The 25,833-nt window shown below is 33.0% G+C and overlaps 2 protein-coding genes across 6 annotated transcripts in view; one reads left to right on the forward strand and one right to left on the reverse strand.

Annotated features, from left to right (window-relative positions):
- Positions 1 to 14,492, forward strand: part of LOC145293103 (F-box and WD repeat domain containing protein 10B-like) — a 53,108-nt gene extending 38,616 nt beyond the window's left edge. For both annotated transcript variants that reach the window (XM_080139480.1, XM_080139479.1), the window contains 5 exons: positions 1,555 to 1,676; positions 3,925 to 4,073; positions 6,105 to 6,247; positions 11,574 to 11,732; positions 12,901 to 14,492. In XM_080139480.1, the coding sequence (XP_079995606.1) occupies positions 1,555 to 1,676; positions 3,925 to 4,073; positions 6,105 to 6,247; positions 11,574 to 11,732; positions 12,901 to 14,335 (2,008 nt within the window). In that variant the 3' untranslated portion in view covers positions 14,336 to 14,492. The remainder of the gene's footprint in view (positions 1 to 1,554; positions 1,677 to 3,924; positions 4,074 to 6,104; positions 6,248 to 11,573; positions 11,733 to 12,900) is intronic.
- A 2,217-nt stretch (positions 14,493 to 16,709) lies between these two features.
- Positions 16,710 to 25,833, reverse strand: part of LOC145293104 (uncharacterized) — a 121,886-nt gene continuing 112,762 nt past the window's right edge. For 3 of the 4 annotated variants that reach the window (XR_013869666.1, XR_013869664.1, XR_013869665.1), the window contains exons 22-23: positions 19,338 to 21,361; positions 16,710 to 19,294 (exon numbers count right to left, since the gene is read on the reverse strand). Coding sequence is in view for 1 of the 4 variants with exons in the window: in XM_080139481.1 (XP_079995607.1) it covers positions 21,282 to 21,361 (80 nt within the window). In the remaining 3 variants the exon portion in view is untranslated. Of the gene's footprint in view, positions 21,362 to 25,833 lie in introns of all 4 variants that reach the window. The other variant, XM_080139481.1, reaches the window with a different exon arrangement.

Genomic DNA, 25,833 nt, shown 5'->3' on the forward strand with positions numbered 1-25,833 from the left:
TCAGTTAGAAAGTAGGCCAGCAGAATAGAGTTCCACAGGCGAGCAGTTCTAGGAAGGCATCTTTGTTTATGGAATTTGTGTTTAGATTTAGGCACAAGTGGGAAGTAAGGGAAATTGTTGATAGTGGTTGTAGTTAGACGAGCAGTCGTCATGAAAATAAAGATAGAGCAGAGACACAAGAGCTTTTCTGTGGGAAAGCAGTTGCAGAGAAGAGAAAAAGGCATCACCCGCCAGGTTTTGAAGCTGGTTTTGAACTCTGTCAAGGGAGGAAAGCTGGCCCAAGCAGCTCCAGCACAGATGTGGCAACAGTGCCCCATGTTAGGATGATTTAGCTCTTATATAGGTAGAGAATTATATCATGCTTTCTAATATGACACCACGTTAGGTGCCGTCGCTTTGTTCTCCATCTTTCATTGTTCTTGTTCTGGCCGTATCATCATAGTCTTTTTCACACTGGCGACCGTTGATGAGGATGCACGGGCCCACAAGTATAAAAATAAAATAAATACGGGGAAACAAGAAAAAGACAGACTTCGAGACTTCACATCGATGCTAAGGTTCACATCTATGTCCTGTTGAGACTGGGTTCGTCTGTTACCGTTAGTTCATCTCGATCCCCCAAAGTTTTTCCAACCTGGTCCAAGACACGATCTGTCTCCAATTGTAGTCAAAATCCAAATGTACTTGCAACTCTGACTGTTGTAAAGTCTTAACTCACGACTGTCGTAAAAAAAACTCATTGACTGTCGTTCGTTAAGTTCAGCTTTGGCGTCCCTATTGTTCCCCTGACTCACAGTAACCCCCCCCCAAAAAAATACTCAAAGGCACATTGTTCGACCCTTAGTTCATTGTTCTCTACCTATCTGTCATTCAGTCACCTGGTCACTCGTCCTACCCTGAATTTAAATCTTTCTTTGTCTATGTTAAGAATTTTTTTTCCATTGTCTACTGATAAATCTATTTCCCACTTTATTTGTTTTCCTACATCTTTCCTTAACGGCCACAGGTCGACCATAATATCACACTAGAGCGGTAGAATGATGCAACCATTTTTCTAGCAACCTTACCGACAGTCATGAAAGTCAGTCCTTAATTACCAAATGATTATTGGTATTACAAATTCTTTGGAAAATTATAATGAGGAAAATGATGTTTTTTTCATTTTTAATTTTTCTTGAATTTTTTTTATGGCTCCAGACAGGAAATAAAAATACTTGATGTAAGGAGCTAAAACAATACTTCAACGTGAAAAACTTGCCAACGATAAGTGTTAGATGGAATAAATTCTGATTTAGAAGACGGGAATTCTTTCCTCTTTGTCAGAAAAATCGATCACAGAATGTGAGAAGTAAAGGATAAAATAATGAAAGCGAAAGTTACAAGGCTTCCAAAAAATAATATAATATATTAATAATATGTAATCAATATAATTAATACATCGAATCGAAAAGATTGACATTAATTTGGATTCCAAATCTTAGCTTCTTCGAGATTCCATGACAAGAGTCACAGAATTTACCGCTGATTGGAATGAAATTCTTCTTTCAATTGCAGGTGTTGGTCAGTGGACACTGGTGAGTGCATCAGAATATTTCGTGGACATCGAGACACTGTGCTTAGTCTGCTACTGCTCGACAATTCGTTGGCTTCAGGGTCAAAAGATGGATCATGTAAAGGTCAGAGGTTATACCATGAAATGTACATTCTTCCTTTTTTTTGTCTTTTATTCAAAAAGATTTTTTTTAGCATTTTAACTTCAAGAATTCTAAATCCACCAGATTTATGATTTATTTATTGCTAGCATGATTACCAGGTGTTACTCGGGAGCTTCATAGACAACAACAAAATGAAAAACTCAAAAAAATGTGTGTGTGTGTGTGTGTGTGTGTGTGTGTGTGTGTGTGTGTGTGTGTGTGTGCGTGCGTGTGTGTGTGCGTACTACTTCTCTCTCCCTTGTCTCCCCTATCATCTCTCCCCTCTTTACTCTGTATCTCCCCTTTTCACTCTATCTCTCTTTCTATTATCCCTACTCTCATTTGAGAAAAACTCGTTGAGAATTACTACTACTACTACTACTACTACTTCTACTACTAATACTACTACTACTAATAATAATAATAATTATAGGAGACAGAGAAGCAGAGAAAATACACAGAACTGGCCAAAGAGATATGGAAGATGAAGAAAGTCAAGATAATACCAATAATAGTAGGAGCACTAGGAACAATACGTATAAATTTTGAAAAAATAATGAGTGAGATTGGAATCAGAGGGATGGCTGAGAAGATACCATGGATAGCAATAATGAAAATGACTGAAATCTTAAGGAATACCCTTGAATGCGGAAACTAATACACATGATCCACAGCACAAGCCAGACATACAGAAACTGATGCAGAAGTAAAACACAAAGAAACATGATAACTGAAACTGTATAATTGGAAGTTAACCCCCGTCCCCCCCTTTGTGTGTGTGTGTGTGTGTGTGTGTGTGTGTGTGTGTGTGTGTGTGTGTGTGCCACCATAAACTGGTGCCACAACAAATAAGTGAGGAGAGCCAAGGAGTATGGAAAGATCGAGGAGAGAAAGCACTAACCAGACCTCTGCTGGATGAGTGCGAAGAGGACTGGGACCTTGGGTAGGCTTATTGCCACCTAAATTTCAGTGAAGAACAATGGCCACTACCAACGAGAAATCAATGGTAAACTGCTATTGCAATAACTCAAACTAATTTGCAAAGGTTATTGAAAAAGGTGTTGAGTACTGGAAATTTGGGGAGACTTATTGTCACTTAGACTCCAGGCAATACCACAGGTTGTTTTCAAAGAGAATTCTTTATGATGGCCTGTGTGAAAACTCATAGTGAATAATAATAATAATAATAATAATAATAATAATAATAATAATAATAAGAAGAAGAAGAAGAAGAAGAAGAAGAAGAAGAAGAATGTAACAGAGCATGGACGCACGTATGGGAGTCGCAGCAGCAATAGCCAACGTAGCTGTGTACCAGGTAACGCCAGGTGTCAGCGAAGAAGAAAGAAAGAAAAATATTATAAAATGGATCCTTGAGGGTAGAGACGGATAGAGATAGACGTGTTACACAGGTGGCCTTAGAACGACGGGGAAAAACGCGTGCTAAACATGGCTGGACAGGGTGGGAGTACCACGTGCTTGATACAGCAGAGTCTTGTTATGCACACTGGAGTGCAAGAGGATTTTTGAACACTAGAGAAGGCGTTATTCTGCAAAGTACCTGTAAATTGGAGTTCAGATGAGCACTTGCCATGAAAATAACGATAGAGTAGAGACAGGCTCGCAGCGTCTCTTCTGTGGGAAAGAAGCTGCAAGAAAGTGAAAAAGACACCACCCACTATGGTTTCAAAACTGGTTTTAAACTCTGTCAAGGCAAGATAAGATATTCCGAGTAGCACCTACAAGTGCTTGTTATGGCAGCAAGTTCTCAACAAGTTCAACAAGTACACAATGTTCAAGATTACATGGCCATCCTGTATTTTCGTAATCATTAAAGTTCTTATCTTCACCATGGAATTTCTGGAAATATCTTCGTATTGTCCGACCGCTTGTAGACCCATCTTCCCATGTTCCATTTATATTAGCAGAAATTTCCGAGGCATTATGCCCAAGTTTGAACTCATGCAACCTTAGAATGCGAAGGTCATGTTTGAGCACGTTCATCATTGAAGGTCCGCTATGCTTCAGAAATATTTTCTATCTGAAAATAAGCCACAAATTATTATTGAGAACACATTAATTGTTATATATGTTAAACTGTAACAGAAATAAAATACAAATTCTGTGTTAAAATGACTTTTTAAAACCCAGTGCTTCTGTGTCTAGATATTCTACCGGTCTTGTGAAACACTGAAGATGTTTTTCTATTTTCCTTTTTACTTTTTTTTAGTTTGGGATTTAGAAACCGGTAAATGTTTGCGGACATTTCGTCACAGTGACCCTGTCTACGCGATAGCCATATCAACAAAACTCATCGTGAGTGGGTGCAATGGTGGGAAAGTAAATGTCTGGCACAAGGACAGTGGTCAACTCATAAAAGTAAGCAAATTGAATAACACTTTTACATCATGTGAAATATGTATTTCTTTTTCCAAGAATTGACGAATGAATTTATATATATATATATATATATATATATATATATATATATATATATATATATATATATATATATATATATTAAGTAAGATGATTGATAATTTCTAATTAAAATTAAAAATCAATTTCATAAGGAAGAACAAACAACAATAAATTGTACGATCGTTTCGGAAACGATGTTTTTATTGTGATAGACATTGAGTCATGGACAATAATTTTATCATATAGTTTTTGAAAACAAGGTCTCCTCATCAGCAAAAATATTGGGTGGTGGGTTTTTAACTAAAGACACCAAAATAAACCTAGCATTTTAAGTAAGGCAGATGTATCTTGCAGTGGTTCGCCTTTCTAAAATTCGTACGTATCATCGTCAATTTTATTGTAAATAAAATCACTTCTTCGTTTTTAAAACAAGACCTTTCTAATTTATTCTTTACTCCCCCCTCCCTCCCTTTTTTATTCCATCGTTTTATATTTTTCTGCAGGTTAGTAGTTTCGCGTCGAATTTATCTGAAAGAAGATAAATTTCCGACAAATTTGCATATTCTTATTCATTTTAATTAATAACCTATTAGTTTTTTTCGGTTTTCTTATAGGATGATCATCTTTAGTTAACTATTACTTGTAATTATATTCATGCAGATATTTTACATGATTTATACTTGCGTAATATTTGCGTAAAAAGGTTATAGTAAACACAAACCTCTTTCTACATATATTTATGTATGCGTATATATATATATATATATATATAGGACGTCTCAAAATGATCTTACACATTTGTTAGTCAAAAGAAAAAAATAACAATTAAATAAATAAAATATGTTTTTATTTTTTAAATGTATGTAGAATTTTATTTCACCCAGTCTTAAATATTAAATCGGCCAAATCACTGCTAAGACACGATTGTAGATGTTCACGAAAGTTTTCAATAACTCGATGGATAATTTCAGATGGAATAGCAGCAATTTCACAACGAATAGCTTGTTTGAATTTTTCAAGAGATCGAGAGCTGTGGCTGAATACTTTTGACTAAAAATATCACCACAAGAAAAAATCGCAGGGATTTAAATCAGGCGTTCTTCCGGGCCAACCAACATCACCACGTAAAATAATCAAATGATTCGGGAATATTTCCTTAAAGAAATGCATAAATACAGATATAAATGAATTTTGACGCAATTAAAATAAAAAAAAATTTTTTAATATTTTCTTTATATAATTGTTATTTAATTTTTTACTTACAAATGTGCTAGATCATTTGGGGACATCCTATGTATGTATATATATTCTTTTAAGTTCGCGGGCCAATGATCTATTGCTCTGCTCGTTATGTGTGTGGACGTTTTCGACTGTCATCATCATCTTCTGAAATTACTTTATACTACAACAACACTCCCTTATACCAAGGGCGTAGCCAAGAAGAACCTTTTGCTATATTCTGGTTGTAATTAAATACTTATTGAAGTACAAAACAAAACGAAAAATGAGCAAAACGATACGTAAAAGTTTTGCTTCGTTTTCGTACAAAAAAAAGAAAGAAAATAAATCAGTAAATATTTTGAATGAACCAAAACGAAACAAAATGAATCCAACTCTGCAAACTTCTATAAGTAGGTAAACTTTGAGGCGTAATTGTGAAATGGCAGACAAAATAGATTTGCAAGCAGTAAATAACTCCCCTATTAGCAGGCAAATTATTTACAACAAGGCAAATGCCTACTTGCCTATTTATGGTTGCCCTACTGGCGCTTTAAATTAAGGGGGTAAAATTTGGTTAACTTCTCTGAGAGGTGGGGTTCAAAAAGCACGGAACGCACTGCTGGTTTACACCTTAACTTCATAATAGAATTTTCATCAGTCTGTTATGCTTAAGTTTGAAACCATATTTTCAATGGTCTGTCACACTTTCTTTTGAAATAGCTAAATATTGAATGGCTACAATTTAAGAATATTTGTTCTGTCTTTCAGAAACTAAATGGTCACACAGGACCAATTATGTCAATCAAGTTTGATCGTTGGCACATTGTTACGGGCAGTAAAGATGGATATGCCATGGTTTGGAGTTCCTGGGGAGATCATGCTCAATGCTTGCGCGCCTTCAAACACCCCAAGTAAGAACTACTCACGCACAGGAAAGAAACCTAACTTTTTTTTATCAAAACTTATCTACAATATAACAATCTCCACTAATATCACAGATTACATTCTGAAAAATTTTTTTTTAGATGAGGATTGGTTATTCGTATTATTTGGATTCATCGGACTGCTGTTCTCATCCATGGCTCCCAAAATTTGTGCTAGAACTGTCCACAAGGAACTGTGATGCACTGATTAGAGTACTTGGAAAAATCAATTGTAAAAGTAATATTCTCCTAAAGGTTCATTTCGAAAAATACGATTGCAAATTACTTAAGACGTCTATCAAGTCATGGCTGACGGAACGAGAGTATGCTACCCCTATGAAGTAAATAAAGGGTTCTGTTCGAAATTCCGTCCAAATTCTTGAATTTGACAGAAACATTCTCAAGTTCAACAAAATACACCTGAAGAAAACTGGTGGTTATATCGACCGAAACGTTGTAAAATAGCACTCAAGATGAAAACAGTAGTCCGATGAATTCAAATAATACAGACATCACAGATTATTTCAAATAGACATTTAATGTATGCAAACGAAACCCGCCTTTAAGACTGCCCATAACTACTGCAAATGTGTAGCAGCAAGACCAGTATATACCCGCGGCTTAAGAATTTGAATATGTTTGGTTTATAACCGCATTGCTGGTTGATTGTAGCAGCATAAAAAATAACTGTTTACCGAACATTCGATATAACCTTGCCATATAACTTTCACGAAAGGACAATGCGAAACATTTAGTTTTTCACAAAAAAACTCACCGATTATTCCTGAAGTACCATTGTCAACAAACAATTCGTCACCGATGTTCAATGAGGAACGACTTTAAATTCCACTTGTACAGTTCAAATTTAAAGAAATTGTACACAATTCTATGAAACAAATTTAAGCACGGTCATAGCAACGGTCTTTGTGTTGACATCAAAGCGGATTTTACAAAACTACTGATTTGTCTTTTCTTATTCTACAAATGGGTTATAGAAAATGCTACATCCAATTTGTTAAATTCAGAGCCAGTGTTTAGAGATTTGGTTCCCATGAGTTTCAAAGAATAACAAACAGCTACAGTAAGTAAAATGAATACTTAAAATTAACTAGCGTTGAAGTGTAATCAAGAGACTATTATTATTAGAAAAATCTATATAAATAAAACAATAGACGTGTAACATTGAAATTACAGGAAATGGTATTAATACACCAAGGATGGTTTATAATAAGTAAATCTTTGTTTGGATGGATGAATAACGCGTACAAACATATAGCGGCAAGTTGAAATGCAAAATGTTCATTTCAACTCGCCTACATATTTTGCTTCTTTGCGTACATGCCCAAATTTAATTCATTTATTCAAGTCGGTTAATATTAAATATTTCTTATCTATCTCACGATAACTACATTGGTAGGGAACACGTCTGGAGCGCTTTATGTTTCGGTTTCGATTCTAGCTGATGATACAATATAAAATTTAATACAGAATTGGCTCTGTAATACGAAAATCTGAATGAAATAAAATATATCTAAACATATTTAATGAACGGTTATCTTATTGACTCTAAAGATCACAGTTTCGCTGAATATCAATTTGCTAATCTGTTATTATGTTAATCGAGAATGTAAAAAATAGTCTTTGGATTAGCCAATCAAAACGCAAAACTAGAAAGTATAAGTTAAAGGGGCGTTCTTTGTTTATATGAGAATTGCAGAGCAGATAACAGACAACAGCAAGATTGAAAATATGAGATAATGACAGTGCTACAAAGATACGTGTTCTGTGAAGAAAATTTCCCAGTGAACGTGAGTGGTAGTAGTAGTAGTATAAATGATCATGAGAGTAAAAATTACTCCGGCTTTTTGTATGGATGACCGTTTTAAGAGATGTTGGGTCATATAAAATGTTAAAATTATTGAACGTAAATGAAACAAACATATATTTGGTGAAAGCATGCATCAATAATTGGTTTAAATCAGTGGTTCCCAACCTTTTGTAGATGGCAGCACATTATTGAATATTATTAAAATTTTCACAACGTATCTATCAAAGAAAATAAAAAATTTCTATTCATAAAGCTTTTTTACAATAAGATAATAAAAACAAAGATTACATAAGGAGAAATTTTATTCACATAAATCAATTCTATATCCAATATCCAATATAGAATAATGTCAGTGGAAAAGTTGTGCCTGGTATTTCTTAACTACTGCAACAATTGTGTTCTATATCATTGCCTGCACAGAGAATTGAACCTTCAATATCTAGAAAGCGGTTCACTTAAAACTGAATTATACCTAGTTATTTATCCATTACCCTACAGATCCTTATGGGTTAAATAAAGGGTTTCGTTCAAAATTCCATGCAGGGTTCAACAGAAGGAATCCCGAGTTCGACACCTGAAGAAGGACGTTGTGAAAATAACATTCCAGATGCGAGCAATAGTCAGAATAATCAAAATGATGCTAACTCCTCATCTAAAGAATGATGAAACATTAATGTATTTTATTTTTGGATACGCACATGCATTTATTTAAGAAGTTCTGTCCGTCTGTTTGTCTGTCACACACATTCTGTTGGTCTGTCACACATAAGTCTGAAATATGTTCTTGGTCTTTTACTTGTATACTTAATTCGCGATCAATTGTTAAGTCTTTAATGCAATAGTTCCGAACCTTTTTTACATGGCGGAACATTATTGAGTTTTTTAAACTTTTGCAGGGAACCTGTCAGAAAAAATAAATATGATATATAATACTCATAAAGCTTTTATGTAATGAAATAAAAGATAAAGATTATGTAAAGGGAGATTTTATTCACATATGATAGAGAGACAAACTCTTCTTCAATATTTTAAAGCCTTTCACATTTTTTTTTTTTAATGTTATTTAGACATTAAATATTTCCATATGTGTAGTTATCCAGATACCTGGGATGGGGGGACCACCGGGGTGAAAAATGCCCCTGAAACTGCATTTTATAAAAGAGGAACTGATAAAGAAGAAAAGCAATAAAACAGAGCAGAGTGTGTAATATGAACGGAGAATGCCGCCATATTTCTGAAAAAAAAAATAAAATGATGGATGAGACATTAAGCGATGAATCATTGCTCAAAATGATCATAAAACGTTTACCGGCTGAATACTAAATAATGTTTTTGAATCTGAAACTGATTAAAAATAAAAGACATTTTCAAATATTGATGCCGTTGCAATATTTTTTCATTTAATGAGACGGTATGATTGAAGAAAATTGGAAGACCCTACTTATAAACACTAGCAATAGGAACTGACCAACCAAATGGAGCCACGTTCTGCTAGCAACCAATCAGAAACCGGAATTGCTCTATAAAAATACTGAATCTTTTAGCATTCATGCACATAATTTTTCATATCCATATGAGAAAGATATTTACTCTTTGTGTACAAAATTTTAAAGTCTGAGACTTAAACAGAACAGCTACCCATCGAAAACCCTTTATCATCTCTAGGACTCGTTCTCGTTTCATCAAAATTGAACTATTGAAAGAGTGTGTGCTGCATAATTGTTGAAATAGCAAGGTCAGCACACTAAAACATGCTGACCTTCCATAATACATGTGATCATCCGCTGTTGTATGCTCAACGTATATTCTTAACCAATGTTATAACACACGTATTAACATTCCCTACTTTTAAACAAATTCACATAGGTACAAAGCTAAGAATCGCAGCAAGACTTTGATGGCTATTTTACTTAGAGTCGGATACTTTTCCATAACAGAAATCCAAAAGGCGTGCAATCATCACAATTTAGGAATCAAATATCTTTACTAAACAAATTAAATTAAATGGCTATTATCTCTTTGCGGCATACCAATAACCATTCTGCAGCACATTAGCATGCCACGACACAGTGGTTGTGAACTAATGCTCTAAATCAATGGCAAAGCATAGTCGCTTTTGTACAGAAAGCTATCCTCTTGGCAACCCGTCAGCAGTGTGGATGGTAATCATGTTCTGGGTTTTGGTGTGTGTGGAGATGGCTGACAAGACCGATCCTTGCCTTGAACTGCCTTTTGCAGTGAGAGCAGGTAGTTCAATTTCCATTTGGAGAGTTGGATCGAGAGCGTTCATCTCTCTCCCTTCTTTTCTTTCTTTTCTCCTCGGCGTCTGCATATCAGTTGGCCTTAAAGGTAGCTGTGCATTTGGCAATGGTTTGCCTTCAGGTTTGCTTGTCCTTGGTAATGTACCATAGTGTAGCTGGGATTTCGCTACATCTCTTCTTGGAGCCATCGACCAGAAGTAGGCGGGCACCTAAGTGACTACCCTACGCATATGTATGAATTAGTTGTTATTGCACTACTTTACAAGCATATTAGGGTACGACTATGCAACACAAAATAGTAATACCAAAACATACACTCTACACCACAGAAAGCTATACTGGTCAATAGAACAAGGGAAAACACTTTACCTTATTATAAAGATATCTAACCATGCTATTATACATAGATGGTATCTACTTTGTTACCAGATTTTTAGGACGTTAGTGCAAAAATCGCAAGTACAGATTGGTCAGTTAAATCTATTGGAATTGGTTGAAACCTGAGGTCGGAGACAATCTTGTCAGTGGAGAATAACATTCAAAAAAAATTATACAATAAAAGATATTTTTTACGCCAACAAATGCATTAACTGTGGAAGAATAAAAAGATTTGTGTTTCCGCAATGTTTGCAATTGAAGACAAACCCTAAGTTATTAAGTTATTGCAGACTATTATCCTCATCTTTCGGCCAACTATTCCTCTGGCCTTCGTCAGGTGGTAACCGCGACGGATAGGAACTCTGAATCTCCTAACTGCATCCTCAGCAATTACTGTTTTCCATAGTTATTGTCATCTCACCATGTTTTGATCGCCTCTCAGGGCCCGTGACGCAGTGGATAGAAACACTGAATCTCTACGTTTCCAGGTGAGAATTGCCTGAAGATAGCGGCATCAATCCTACCCAAACCCGGCCAAAGGCTTACTTGGCCAAAACGTGGTGAGACGAAAACAACTATGGAAGGCAGTGATTGCTAAGAATGCAGTAAGGAGATTCGGAGTTTGTATCCGATCGCGATTACCACCTGACGAAGGCCAGAGGAATAGTTGGCCGAAACGTGAAACAGCAACTAAAAAGGATGAGAATAATAGTTTGCAATAAATAATACTCATCTCAATAATGAATTTCAATTAAATAATATATGAACCCTAAGTTGATAAAGATTCGCTTTACATGTTTCATGTCAATAAAACAAACTTTTTATTATTGTTTTATTTTTTTCACAGAGAAGTTTGGTGCGTAGATCTTGCCTATGTCCGTGTCATCACTGGATCAAATGATGGTAGAATAAGAATTTGGAACCTTTTGAGTGGACAATGCTGCCGGATTATACGTGGGAACAGCTACAGTGATCCAATTTTGCATCTTTTCCCAATCAAAAACAGGTAAAACCAAATACGGTAAAACAAAGATGGAAAAAAGCAGCTGCTTCTCACAATGATTTAGTCCATAGTATGTTATAATCTACATTACACTGTAGAGAATCCACGATTGATTAAATGAAATTATTTTTATATATAATAGCTGGAATTAAAGTTTAAAATGCAAAAGTTAAGTTTCATGTTTCAATTATGCTCTAAGCAGAAACATTTATTTTGAATGCGCTAGTGTTTTTTCAAAGAACCTATTGTTGATTTTATACACTGGGCCCTTCTACTTGTGTGGTGATAAAACTTCTAAAATGAACTTGTGATGTTAGGCTGTATAAGGGTGTAAACTTTGGTCAAAATCATACTGTTCTTTCTTTCACTGGATTTTTTCGATTATCAACTTTTGATGATTATTTAGAGCATTCTAGTACAAAACCTATCTAAGAATACTCCCAGACACATAAAGTACATTTGTGTGAAATTTTTTAAAAAATCGGCCCAATTCTGAAGTTCCGAGTCCATAGGGAAAGAACTCGCGCACACACACGCACACACACACAGATAAAGTGTCTTTTATATATAAGTTTCTCAATTCGATGCATCTTGTTGAACATAGAAATTTATACAGAATTTCAAATGTAATACTTTATTTAATTCGCAGAGGTAGCTTTCTCTCCATTAACTATAACCAAATAGAAGTCTTAAATAATTTTCTTAGTATCGTCCATACTGAAGATTGGATCTTTAGCCTACAGAAGACTGCTACTTAGGACTTTTATTCGTTGCGCTATGGGTTGCAAGCAAGCTACCCCTGAGGATTAAATAAAAGATTCTGTTTAAAATTTCCTGCCGATTTCAAAGTTCAACAAGATGCACCTGAAGAAGGTTGGAGGTTATATCGGCCGAAACGTTGTGTGGATAACATCGAAGATGAAAAAAATATTCCAAATAATACAAAATATAAATCATTTCAAAATTATGAAACGATTTTTGGATGTTTGCTGTTTTACCGTTGGCAAAGAAAATATCTTTTGTTATGAATTGTATTTTTATTTAAATATGTTTGCACCTATGAGTTAGCCATTCTTGTATAATCTTGTGTTAAAATGTCTTTCTTTGGCTACAACTACAGTAAATATATTTTTATTTCAATTCCGTTTTTAATGATTTTTTTTTTTTTCAGGATTCTTGTGAATACGCATACCAATTTACTTGTGTTGCAGTTTGAAGAAATTGAATGGAATTACGACTTGGAAAATGACAGCCTACCTCCACTAATCAAGTACGGATCCTACTCAGATGTGCCAATCCAAAAAAAAACATATTCGTATGTGAGGGCAAAACGAATGGAAAAAGTTGGCGCTTCCAATACGAAAATTCTTCAACACCAGAAAAGGGGAAAAAGTTGTCCGCAGCAATCAACCCGCTCGGACAAGTGCCCCGGATATCGGAATGTTTGCTATGAAATACAACAACTGAATCACAGTGCCAGATTATTGAGCGCAAAATGTCTTGCAAAAGCCAAACTCATCCAACAGTTTGGAATTGTTTACAATAATCAGAAAAATATTGGCTCGATAAGATGGTCAAACAAAAGTGCACAGTCGTTTTGTGGTGTTGTCACTGACCAAAGCTCAAAAACTGACCAATCGGACTCGGTTTCTACAATCAAAATGACTGATATTCCAGAAAATATCAGGTCAAAGAATGATACGAAAGTAAAAAATACCGACTCTTCTCCTACCAGTGGAGATCACATACCTTCAAGTATCCAACGCCGACTGTCCTGGGCTTTCGATAAACCGAAAGAAATGAAAGAAGAAAACAATACCTCTTTGTTAGAAATGAAAACTTTGCTAAGGTCTCAAATCCGAGCCAAGGGTGAACTGAAAGTTCCGAGTTTTGTTTCGGAGACAATGAGAGCTTATCAGAAAGGAAAGAAATATTCAGAAAATAGCGACTCATCTGAATGCCGGCGACGGCCTTCCTCTTCCCCAAGCAAAATAGATGCGAGAACCAAAGTTTGGATTAACCATCTGCAGTTGGCACAATTAAAAGATGAGGATAACCTATCCGCAAATGTGACGCATGGAATTGCCATTAGAAACACTAGCACACAACAGATTCATCATAGAACAAAGAAAACAATTATTAGCAAATATATTGATTTTTTTACTCCACCCGATTCAAAACGGTGGACACAGAGTGCCACAACCGTTCCGCAAGACTGGAAACTACAACGTGCATCAACATTGAACCCAAGCAATAATAATAATGACGATGACTCACAGAATCTTAAGAATCGACCATATACAGCATTTGAATTATATCGTGATCAGAGCCGGTCTTCGGTAAAAAGAATCTCATCATCGGCTGCCAACATCCGAGAACCTTTGAAAGTGATTCCATCCAACAAGTATGCAGAGAAATTAGCCAGGTTCCAAGAGGAAAGGAAAGCGATACGTTTAAGGCGATTGAAAGAGACGCAACATGGAAAGGTGACACCTTCCAATGATCCGATGAGGAGTCATATTAATTTCTATTTGAAAACGCACAAAGAGGAGGAAGAGGAGATTAAAAAAATGCACGAAAGCAAAAAGGAAAGCAGGTTGTTGTGAGAAGGAGAGCGACAAGAAGATGAAGGACAACAACGGAACTCATTTCACTCTTATGAATTATGATGTTTATTTAGAGAGAAGCTGTTCGTTAACTAAAATTGATCCCATTTTTTTTTTTTTTTTTCAAATCCAATAAATGTTAAATCATTGAAAAATATTGAGTTTTTTCTTTTTTTTTTTATTATTTTGTTCTAGCTGGAGAGGGGAGATTCACCTGCTATTTCAGACATTCCAACCAAGAGATCTTTTTAAGATTCTAACCGTTCCTTTCAGTAGAATTTTTTTGTGTACCTTTTGCACTTGGTTCACTGGGTACATTTGCCAAGTAGTTTTAAAAAATTTTATTATGAGTCCATTTGCTCCTATAATTAATGAAACAATGGAGATTTTCCTAGGATTCCTGTTTCTTTTCATGCCGTACATAAGAATTTGGTATTTTGCTATATGGTATTATAAAATGTACCTGGGAACGGCAACCAATATGACAATATGTTTGCCGAGAAGTTACCTGGTTATCATTGGGACTCTTCTGCTAACCCCAGTGTTACAAACGATCGTTTGCCGGGGAGAACCAGTTGGCTTGTCACTCGGATGATTCCAGGCCCCACCAGTTTTAACAAAAGGTATTCCAGAAAACCATAAAACATACCTCAGTCTGTTGGTTTCTTCCTCTTTGTTGTTCTTCTTCTCTGGTCGTAACGACAACAGTTTCTTAGGTGGGAAAGGAGAGTGTCTTGGTTTTTAAACTAGCTTCTCTCTGTAATTCTTTGGAAAATCAAATGGAGATGTACCTCTATTGTTGGGCTGTCCATGACTTCTTGGTGTTGGCTTTCTGGCTGGAATGGCTGCTGGCACGAACGTGCGGCTGCTGGCACGAACGTGCTCGGTAATGAACAATGACACGCAACACAGTTTATTTTATATAAAAAAATCTTATTTATTTTGCAAAAAAAAATTACAACATTATATTAATAAAATAATTACAACTGTCTTCCTTTACCCTAGCTAGGCTACCTTAGTTAATTTCTTTACGCGGAGAGAGCCCCCCCCCCCACTTTTTTTCGGAGAGACAAAATTATACATGCTTACCCGATGTTGGTTGGCTGAAAAAAGAGAATGAGTCAGGTAAAATGGGGGCAGAGCAGACAACCGCTGTATTTCTACGCAGCAGCCCATTCACTACGCAAAAAAAAAAAAAGAAACACAAGCCATGGCATAAAATAGTACCACAGTTATCTTTTCCCTTTCAGTTCTGTTTAACCCAGCATCATCGAGACCCCTAACTTCTACTAAGGTTGCTACTTTCTCTTTCTTGTCCCATATCACAAAGTCAGGTTTAATAACTCAGTTTTCTAGGTACGTAGTCATAGGAATTGCATAATCAAAGTATATGATGTATGATTGATTTCGATTCATGAATGAATTGCCGGAAATGTGTCGTGTCTGGTGCAAAAAAGTTTAACATCGATCTCTATTTGGCTAATGCTGAAGAGGAAGGCATGACACCAACTTTCAATAAACTTCACACAAACGAATCAGAGAGAGTGGGGAAATACAAGGAGAGAAAGAAAGGGAGAGACAGAAGAAGAAAATGGAATGTGCTCAGATGAACTCGTAGAACTTGTTCCTTCTCGTCGTAAATAACTGTAAATGTAATGTAAACAAACATCTCACTGCTCAACTTCCTACATAGTGTGTTTGTAAATATGGTACAAAATAGTAGCTTTTATGCCTAAGTGGCACTGTGTCTTGTTTGAGGTGAATAAGACTTAAAAAAGGGAGAGAGAGAGAGAGAGAGAGAGAGAGAGAGAGAGAGAGGGGGGGGGAGAAGACAGAGAAAGAATCGGGAAAATGAGAAACAGAGAAAATATAGAAGGGGGGGGAGAAAAAGTGATAGAGAGGGAGTAATAAGAGAGAGAAAGAAGAGATATTTTGCCAATTCTGATTAATCACTAATAGGAACCTTTTTACAAAACATTGACAGCAAATACTCATTTAGGCACAGCAAAGAACTTTTCTTCCTCTATATCAACCAAACGGAATTTTCATGAACAAAGTTTCTTTCCTATAACATCCACTTGTGAAACAAGATATCACACACCTGCTTCCCAACTGACTACAGCATGGTTGTTTTCAAGTTTAATGCAAACAAATACTTGTCGAGGCATCCTGTTGGATAATCAATTCTGCTTAAGGAATATTCTGCCCATCCAACCCATTGTTTGTAGTTGTCTCATGGAGACAATCATCATTCAACTAATGATCACTTTAACCTTCATTCACAAATAGCCCCTGGGCCTTCAGAAATGGTGACCCATTAGTAAAAATATTGTCTCAATAAAAATATCTGTGATGCAAAAACAAAAGACGTATGGACACAACTCGATTATATTTTTATTGAAAAAAAAAATTACAATTTTTATGTCAAAATCTTCTCAAATAAAATGTGAAATAAAGCAAAAAATCTTCAAGACTAACAAAATATATTTCAAACAAAAAGATTTCAAATTACAAATTGGATAAGAGTAATTAGTAAATGAAAAAAAATGTACAAATAAAATAGAAAAAAATTTTTTTAAAGGAACCTCTACAAATAGTCCATTTGTCTGGCTATTTTTTGAAAATGAAAAAAAAAAAAGATTTCTTTGATTCACTACCAATTTATCATCACATCAGTAGAAGTTAGGAATCTTCATAAGATCTTTCTTTAAAATTAAGGAATTTTACTCATTTTCAACAAGAGTTTTAATACAGTACATTGTTGATGATAAACCTTCATTTGTGAGAGAAGAGTTTATAAAAGGACATAAACGCTTATAATTGCAAATAATAATGATCACTTTTATAAATTCATCCCCTTCTTCCATAATTTGATGATTTCTACATTTTTCGCAGAAGTGACAACCATATTTAGATGGTGTTCATTGCAGTATCAAAAAAGTTTTAATTTTAGATTCATTAAAAAATATTTTTGTGTAATTTTAGATTCATCAAAAAAATGTTTTTTGTGATTTTAGGTTCATAAAAATATGTTATGATTTTAGGCTAATCAAAAAAATGTTTTTGTGATTTTTGGTTCATCAAATATAATAGGTTTTCTGTTATTTCATAAAAAAAATGTTTTTTTGTGATTTTAGGTTCACCAAAATATGTTGTGTTAATCCAAGAAATGTTTTTGTGATTTTTGGTTCATCAAATAGGTTTTTGTGATTTCATAAAAAAAATGTTTTTTTTGTAATTTCATAGAAAAAGAATAAGCATGAAATTATTTGGAAAGTTAAAATAATCTAAAATGAAAATCTATCTGTAAATCTTGTCAGAAAAATTATCATTTAATTCTAAAGAAAATGAATTTCAAGGAATTTAATGAACTTCCCTCCATTCATCATTAATTTCTGGTCCTTTTCAACTGAGATTTTAAATGAGCGTGAGAAAAAAAAATCAATGACATTAAAAAATCAAGCTAAAATTAGTTTAACAATAAAAGATGCAATTAAAAACAAAATTTTGTAAGACTTTTTTTTCAAAAATTTAGCCAATCAAAATTTTTTTAATTTTTTTTGTTTTTTGTCTCATTCTTTTGTAATTGAAAAATCTTTTCTTAATTATATTTTTAAAAAGCCTCCATATTGTGAAAAAAAATCTGATTTTAATGGAGAAATCGACATACACCTTTATTTTATTTTTTTTTTTTACAAATAATTATGATCCTTCAAACATAAGAAAAACAAGATTTTGTGAAAAAAAAAGATTAATGATTTTTCCAAAATTATAAGAACCATGAAAATGTCTTTTTAGGGGATATTCAATTATTATGCCAAAATATTAATAGATTAACGTTGTTTTGTATGTTTTCATGTTAAAATACAATAAATCATTTGAGAAAGACAAATGTTTCCCAAAAGGACGGATTTCTGAAATATTGAAATAAAAATATAAATAAAAATGTCAATTTTTATGTATAATATATATAATTATATGAATTTCTTCAAAATACTTGAATCTAAAATCGCAAGAATGCAAAACAAATTTTCTCTTCTGCAGTTAATTCATAAAAGTTTTTTATGAAAAATAGAGCAAAAATTATCATGAGAAAATATTTTTGTTCTTCATTTTTTACAAACTTCAAAAAATATTTATAAAACGAAACAAACATTTAAAAATGACCAAAACAGATTTTAATAAAACATTGGGACACAATTTCTAGAATAAAAAAGACTTAATTCTGTCTTCAGTTTAATGCCATTTCTTAAAACTGAATCTTCATTTCTAAAATTATTGAATAATTGCCAACAACCTACAAGTAGTTAATCAAAAACATTCAAATAATTTTCTAATTTTAATTATTTAAAAAAAATCTTTTTAAAAGCACAGATTGCTCATATCTGAAACATTTATAGAATTTTAGAGAAAGATTTGCAATTTCAATAACAAGAATTAGCCCATTTCACCCAAAGTACCTAGAAAATAACAAGGTTTTTATTAGAGAATCCAGAATTTCTGTATAACACATATTTAATAGCACAACAAATGCCATCAGTATATAGTTTGTTTTTAAAATAACATATTTTATTTGGTATTTAATGAACTGCATGTTGGGAAAAAAGTATTTGCCAACTGTGGAACTAAATAATTCAAAAAATATATTTTTTTTAATTCTAGTTATATTTTATTCATTGATTTTAATAAAATAAAATAGCATTATTTTCTAGTTTTTCATATTGAAATTACTAAAATCTCTATTTAAATTTAAGGCGAAATACTCCCGAAACAATTATATTCAGTACATTTTTGTGCAGATGATCTCTGATGCTATTTTCTTAAACACAGGTGCAAACAGAAAATCTAGTTGTTTTGTTTTAATAAGTTTTATACCATCACACAAATTTCTATGCTGACAATAATTTGAATTTTTTATATGCAAAAATGCAGCCTACCTTAATATGTATGCATCATTACCTAGAAATTGATGTCTACAGGCATGGTATGTATGCATCATTACCTAGAAATGTTTAGATTGATGTCTACAGGTATGGTAAAAACCACCGGGAAAAATGTTTCCTTTAACCTTCATTTGAGATAAGCATCTAGGAGAAGGAAAACTTTGATATAACATCTGTAGCAACTGTAGCTTCTAATGATGTAGGCTTGCTCTTCCTTTGGCTTAACATACTTCCTAATTTCTGGCATTGTGGTGAGAAGGCAAATCAATTTTTTCACTTTTATTGTTCTTCAGTATTTCTATTGTGAAGCGATTTATTGAAATAAAATATAAGAAAAGGATATTATTGAAAAGTATGCAATAAAAATTAACAAAATTATACAGATAAAAATAACACAATTAGTCATTATTTAATAGCAAAAATAAAAGTTCTTATTTTATTTGAAAATTAAAAAAAAAATGTTTATCAAATTATGAAAATACATTTTTGAATTCATATAATAAATATGTTTATGAAAGTTTAAAAATAAAATCATTGAAATCAAAATAACAAATTTTAAAACATAAAAAACACGTATCCAATACATATTTCCAAAATAGTTTTAAAAGATTACAAAAGTGTTTAAAATAATTCTTTAAAAAAAATAAAACTAATTTCAATAATTCTTAATTAAAATAAGACTATAAAATCTTTTCAAATTATTAAATAAAAAAGAATGATCAGAAAAACGTAATAAAAAGAGTATTTACGCATGGGAGATAGGTGTGAGATAAAAAAGCAAAGGAACTGATTTGCCTTGTAATCGCCTCCAGTAGATACCATGCTAGAAGTTAGAAAGCTGACTATAACCGCCTTTTTATATGTAAAAAAACTTCATGCAAAGGCATTGTTTAAAATCTTGGATTAATCAAACACTAAGTCTGCAATCATCACCACATCACAAATACACACACTGACAGACAGAGAGACAGGTATAAAGACATTGGGAAGAGTATCAATTTGAGTCAGTCAAAAACTTAAATCAAAGCAACATTTGAATTCAAACATAAAAAAATTAAACTCCTGCAAATGAAGATGTGAAAGAAAACAAAATAAAATCATTTCATGATTTTTATTTTGAAACAATAAAGGATTTGATCGGATTGTTTTGGACGGATTAAGATTCAAATGACAAAAAAAAAAAAATTTCTTTTTCAAAACTTGCACTCCATTTGCTGAGTCAAAAATTACTCAATTCTTCATTTTCATATCTCCAAGAAGTAAAAGACTTTCAAGCAAATAAATATTTTAAATTTCTTATGTGATAAATGAGTTGATTTCTTTTGTTAAAGTGTTCCATTAATTTGAGGCAAAGAAATTTTGGAGAGTTGAATTCTTAGAAGCATTGAACAAAAATGATTTCAACCAAATGACAAAAAAGAGATTTTTTTTTTTCAAAACTTACACTCCATTCGTTCAGTCAGACTCAAATTACTTTTTTTTCTTTTTCAATTGAACAATCACAAAATAAATGTTACACATTGTTTCAATCATTGAATAAAGATCAGTTAACAATGAATTAAAGTAAAATTTTTTAGAATTTTGAAATACTTCTACTATGCATGGAAAAAAAAATTTATAAATATTTAAGTGTCAGTGTTGGCAGAAAAATTTTTAATGAAATCGGTGACACTCAAATGTATATAAAATTATGTGGCAACAAAAATACTGACGTGAAAATAAAACCAGAAGAAGAAAATTGTTCAATGATATGTCAAAAGCTGATTTTTAATGAAACGAAGGGAAGGATCCCTTAGGACGGAGATTTGCTTTCTATAATTATAGAAATTTATAAAAACGCGGATGCATATGTGTGTAGAGGCACATATGAGCCTATATGTACATTTCACTATCACTCGATAATATATCTATATATCTATATAAGTATATAAAAATTGTAATGCGGTCAAAAAAGTAACTTTTGTTGATTACTGCATAAATAATTGAGCAATACATGCTTGCAATCACAAATCCCAATCATTTTCAGATGGTGTAAGTTGTTTGTTAGAAGCCATCGACCCATTTGCAGAAATCGAACTCACGCCTGGCAAAATAAAACAAAAAGAAAACATTTTCACACTTGACACAAAATTAAAACAAAAAGTAAAAAAAAAAAAAGTTTAAATGATTTTGTTTTATTTGGATTACACGGACTATTGTTCTCATCTTGAATGTTATTTGCAAGTTTTAGCCTAGGTAAGCTCTAACCTTCTTTGGATGCATCTTACTGAACTCAGTAATTTGTCTGTTGAACATGAGATGAATTCCCGAGTTCAACAAGATATATGTGAAGACAGTCATAGGTTACATTGGTTGAGGCGTTGTGCGAATAACACTCAAGATGAGAACAGTAGTTTGAATAATCCAAATAATACAAATTATAAATTTCCGTATCAAAAACTCCGAAACATTAAAAGATTTTAATCAAATATTTTCACCATCTGTAGAAAGAAATCTGTTGAACTTTTAGTTCAAACAATTTTTGGAAAAATTGAAATACTTGTCAATCGATGAGAGTTACTCCCCCATATAATTTAAACGTTGCCACCCAAATGTTTTTTAAAACAATTACAATATGCTCACTCAATTCACTTACATATATAATGTTAAAATGTTTTTTTAAACAATTACGATGTACTTACAAAATTCAATCAACCACATTGAAGTTAAACTGATAATTGTTATAAAAAGCAAACTTTAAACATTCAAGACAACAAAATGGTAGATGGTAGTGTCATCTGAATAGATGTCTATGAATGATCTGAGAATGTGATTTGGGAGATCATTCATAAAGATTAGGAAAGGAGTTGGGTCCAGGATGGAACCCTGAGGAACACCAGCATTAATACAATGGGTTTCTGATTTCTGCCGCATCAACCACTACGCTTATGAACTTATTAGAGAGAAAGGATGTAATAAATGAGTGGAAATTTCCAGCAATTCGATAGCTGGAGATCGTGTGAAGCAAACCTTTATGCCATACCCTATCAAAAGCCTTTGATATGTCGAGAGCAATTGCTCTAGAAATGAAGCCCCCGTCAAAAGGTTTGTTAATCCTGTATGATATTACAGTTAGTACATCAGCCATAGATTTAGCGGAACAGAAGCCATATTGCATGTCCCTGAGTAGGTTGTTTTTGCTGAGGTAGTTGACTATTCTCTATTTAACACATATTCCAGCAGCTTATTCATGACACACAAGAGCCTGATTGGTCTGTAGTGAGAGGGAGATGACCTATCTTCTGAATTTTTTGTATACTTTATATGAAATGCAGTTTGGTTTTATGCCAGTGTGAAGTTCTATATTTATTCTGAGAAAAAACACAAGATAAGATGATTGTAGATGCATTTCTGGTTTGAGAAACCTTTTTGTAAAAATTAATAAAGTTGAATAAAATAAAGGAGAGGGAAAAATAAAATGAAGAACAACTCATTCTAAGCAAAAGCATTCATCTACAAATTTAACCACAACATTCATCTACAACTATTACATTCAACTGCAGCATTCAACCACAATATTCATCCATGCAACTACCACATCCATCTTCAACATTCAACTACAACATTTATAACATTAACTATAACATTCAACTATCAAGTTAGTTGTTGCAACATCTGCAGATTTATTTATGTCTTCTGTAATTGTAGCTTTTGTAAGAGTTTGACATTAAACATATCTGAATGAAAAGAGTTCAATATCGCCTCAATTAGTTTGGTAAGACTTTTGCAAGAAAGTAACATGTTCTGTATGTAAGTTTGTTTTTAGTCAGCGTTTTTCTTCACATAAGTTTGTGAAACTTGAAAACGTTTTTGTTTTAACTTTCCTTCAGTGAAGGTAAAATTTAGCAGTCGTTCATAGATGTTGTAGGCAGGGTTGATTGCTTTCAGTTTATTATCACTGCTTGCTTCAAATTGGCTGCATGGGAAAATTGCTTGCTCAACTGATGTGGATTTCAGAAGCAGGTTCTGTACTACATTTTGCTGTCTTGAATGTTTAAAGTCTGCTTTTTATAACAATTATCAGTTTAACTTCAATGTGGTTGATTGAATTTTGTAAGTACATCGCAATTGTTTAAAAATATTTTAACATTATATATGTAAGTGAATTGAGTGAGCATATTGTAATTGTTTAAAAAAAACATTTGGGTGGAAACTTTTAAATTATATGAAGAAGTGACTCTTATCAATTGACAAGTATTTCAATTTTTCCAAAAATTGTTTGAACTAAAAGTTCAACAGATTTCAAAACTGACTTCTAAACCTGGTGGGTGAATGGAATTTTTACTTGATTAAATAATTCAAAATAAGAAAAATGATTTTTGTTTTAATTGAATTATTTTTATTGTGCAATAAGTTATATCAGTTTGAAATAGGTTAAACTTAAAAAAAAAACAAAAAAACAAAACAAACATTGTTAATGACTGTTTTGGTAAAAAAATAAATCTACTAATGTCAGCCCGCTGCTACGAATTGAGAATTGAGCGAGAAAAGCAAAAGTAGAAATTAGGGAGATATCTCCTACAAGAGAACCAGTCAAAACGATCAATTGCAGTTTCCTCCCTTGAATCTTGTGAACTCTTCCACATTAAAACATGATAAAACTATAAATCGATAGACATGATAAATTTTAATTTTACTTGTAATTATTTTTCTACTGGATTATTTTCATAACTTTTGGAATTTATACTAATTTCAACATGACACATAATTACGTAATAATGTTGATTTAAAACATTACTATTTTGCGCAAGCATCAAAATGTCTGCCGTTAGGTTATTAATTAAAACTTGAAAAAGCAGAAATATATCAGGTGAATATTATAACCATAACCACCAAAATGAGGACACAAATCAAAATGTAAAGGAGAATTGCCCGCCTCTGAAATTTAGACAAAGAAAATATGTTTAAAACAGAAATCTATTTTCCTATAAAGTTGTTTTTCTCTCACCCTGACATTGATACTAAAAGCCTACTTTTTATATTGGTATTTAATTGCCTCCTCACAAGAGCAATATGTGACAAAAGGTCGTTTCTAATGTGGGGAGAAAACCAGCTACCCAAACAGGGGCACTTTGGAAATAGGCAAAACGAAAAATTGCCGAGAAAGGTTTTCCCTACACTGACTAAGGACAAATTGACTTAAGTATAGCATCAGAACAGATACTACACTCGGATCTCAGTCCAAAGGCCAAATCTTAATTTTTCTATTTCAAAATCATTAAAACAAACTTCTCAATATACTCATTCATGGATATGCAAGTAACTACATTAAAGTTAATTAATTTGTATATTTCTTTGAAAAACGAGCATTAATTAATTAATTATTCATTTTTTATGGTTTATTATTAGATGATTGGTTTCATTTCACTATTACGCTTAATTCTTTTTATGCATAGCTTCTATATTGGGCATAATTGCATAGAATTTAGGATGAAAAAGTTCTAGCACACTAACATGTTATATGAGTGACCTTGTCTGTATATGTGCAAAACGATTCTACCAAACTCCTCTCTGAATATTTGGTCTAAAGACTTGAAACATGACAGGTAGAATATCTGAACCTTAGGAACACTTTTGATTTGGTTTTTAGCCTGTAAAAGTAGTTGGTAAGTGGTCAAAATTGAAAAAAATAACAGCAGACCTTGGCAGGAGTAAACTGACTAAATTCTGAGCATGCGTACATATACATTTTTAGCCTTTTTATCCATCTGGCAATAACTTAGACATTAATGACAAAGACTGAAACATTAAATAATGATTAAGGCTAGAGTGCTGAATGTTTTGGTCTCAATTTCAACTGGTGGCACCAAAGTAATTTTCTTTTTAATTTTTTTAAATCATTACTATATATATTGGGTACAATATAATAATCAATAAAGAAATTATTCTAATATAATAAATATGAAATCTGCATGAATTAAACTATCATATTTAAGCGTATTTTATGATCAGGCAACGGTGGGCGATATGCCAGTGATTCTACAAAGGATAGAAAATGGAACAAGCCGCGCATGCATGGTCCCTCTCTGGTGCTGCATGTGAGATGACGCCACAAAAAATAGTGAAGCAATAATGAATGTGAGAAGTGTGAAGGTTGAGTTAGTTCTAAAAACAAATATTACTTCCGTCATAGTTAAAAATTGAGTAATTTGATTTGAATTTATCACATTGTTTGCTCTTTTTGGCCTAATCATGGTGTCTTGGCATCCTAAGAAATTACAGTGCTTTCGGGGTACTCCACCAACCACTTCTCACGATTGCAATTCAATCGTCCCAAGACTCGTCAACATTGGGAACACCTGTTTCTTCAATTCTGCAATGCAAAACTTTTCTTGTGACCCTTTTTGAGTTCCTGGGAGTGCCGAATCCCAGTGAAAACAAACAAACAATGCAGTTTCATGCCTAAGACATGTATATTTGAATTCAGCACCATGGAAAACCACTATATAGACATACATATCAAGTTTTTAAGTAATATGAAAAAAGACCTCCAAAAATGCATGTTTTTTTAGCCTT

Source organism: Euprymna scolopes, chromosome 14 (assembly GCF_053919585.1).
Source record: "Euprymna scolopes isolate OS-2025 chromosome 14, ASM5391958v1, whole genome shotgun sequence".
Taxonomy (NCBI): domain Eukaryota; kingdom Metazoa; phylum Mollusca; class Cephalopoda; order Sepiida; family Sepiolidae; genus Euprymna; species Euprymna scolopes.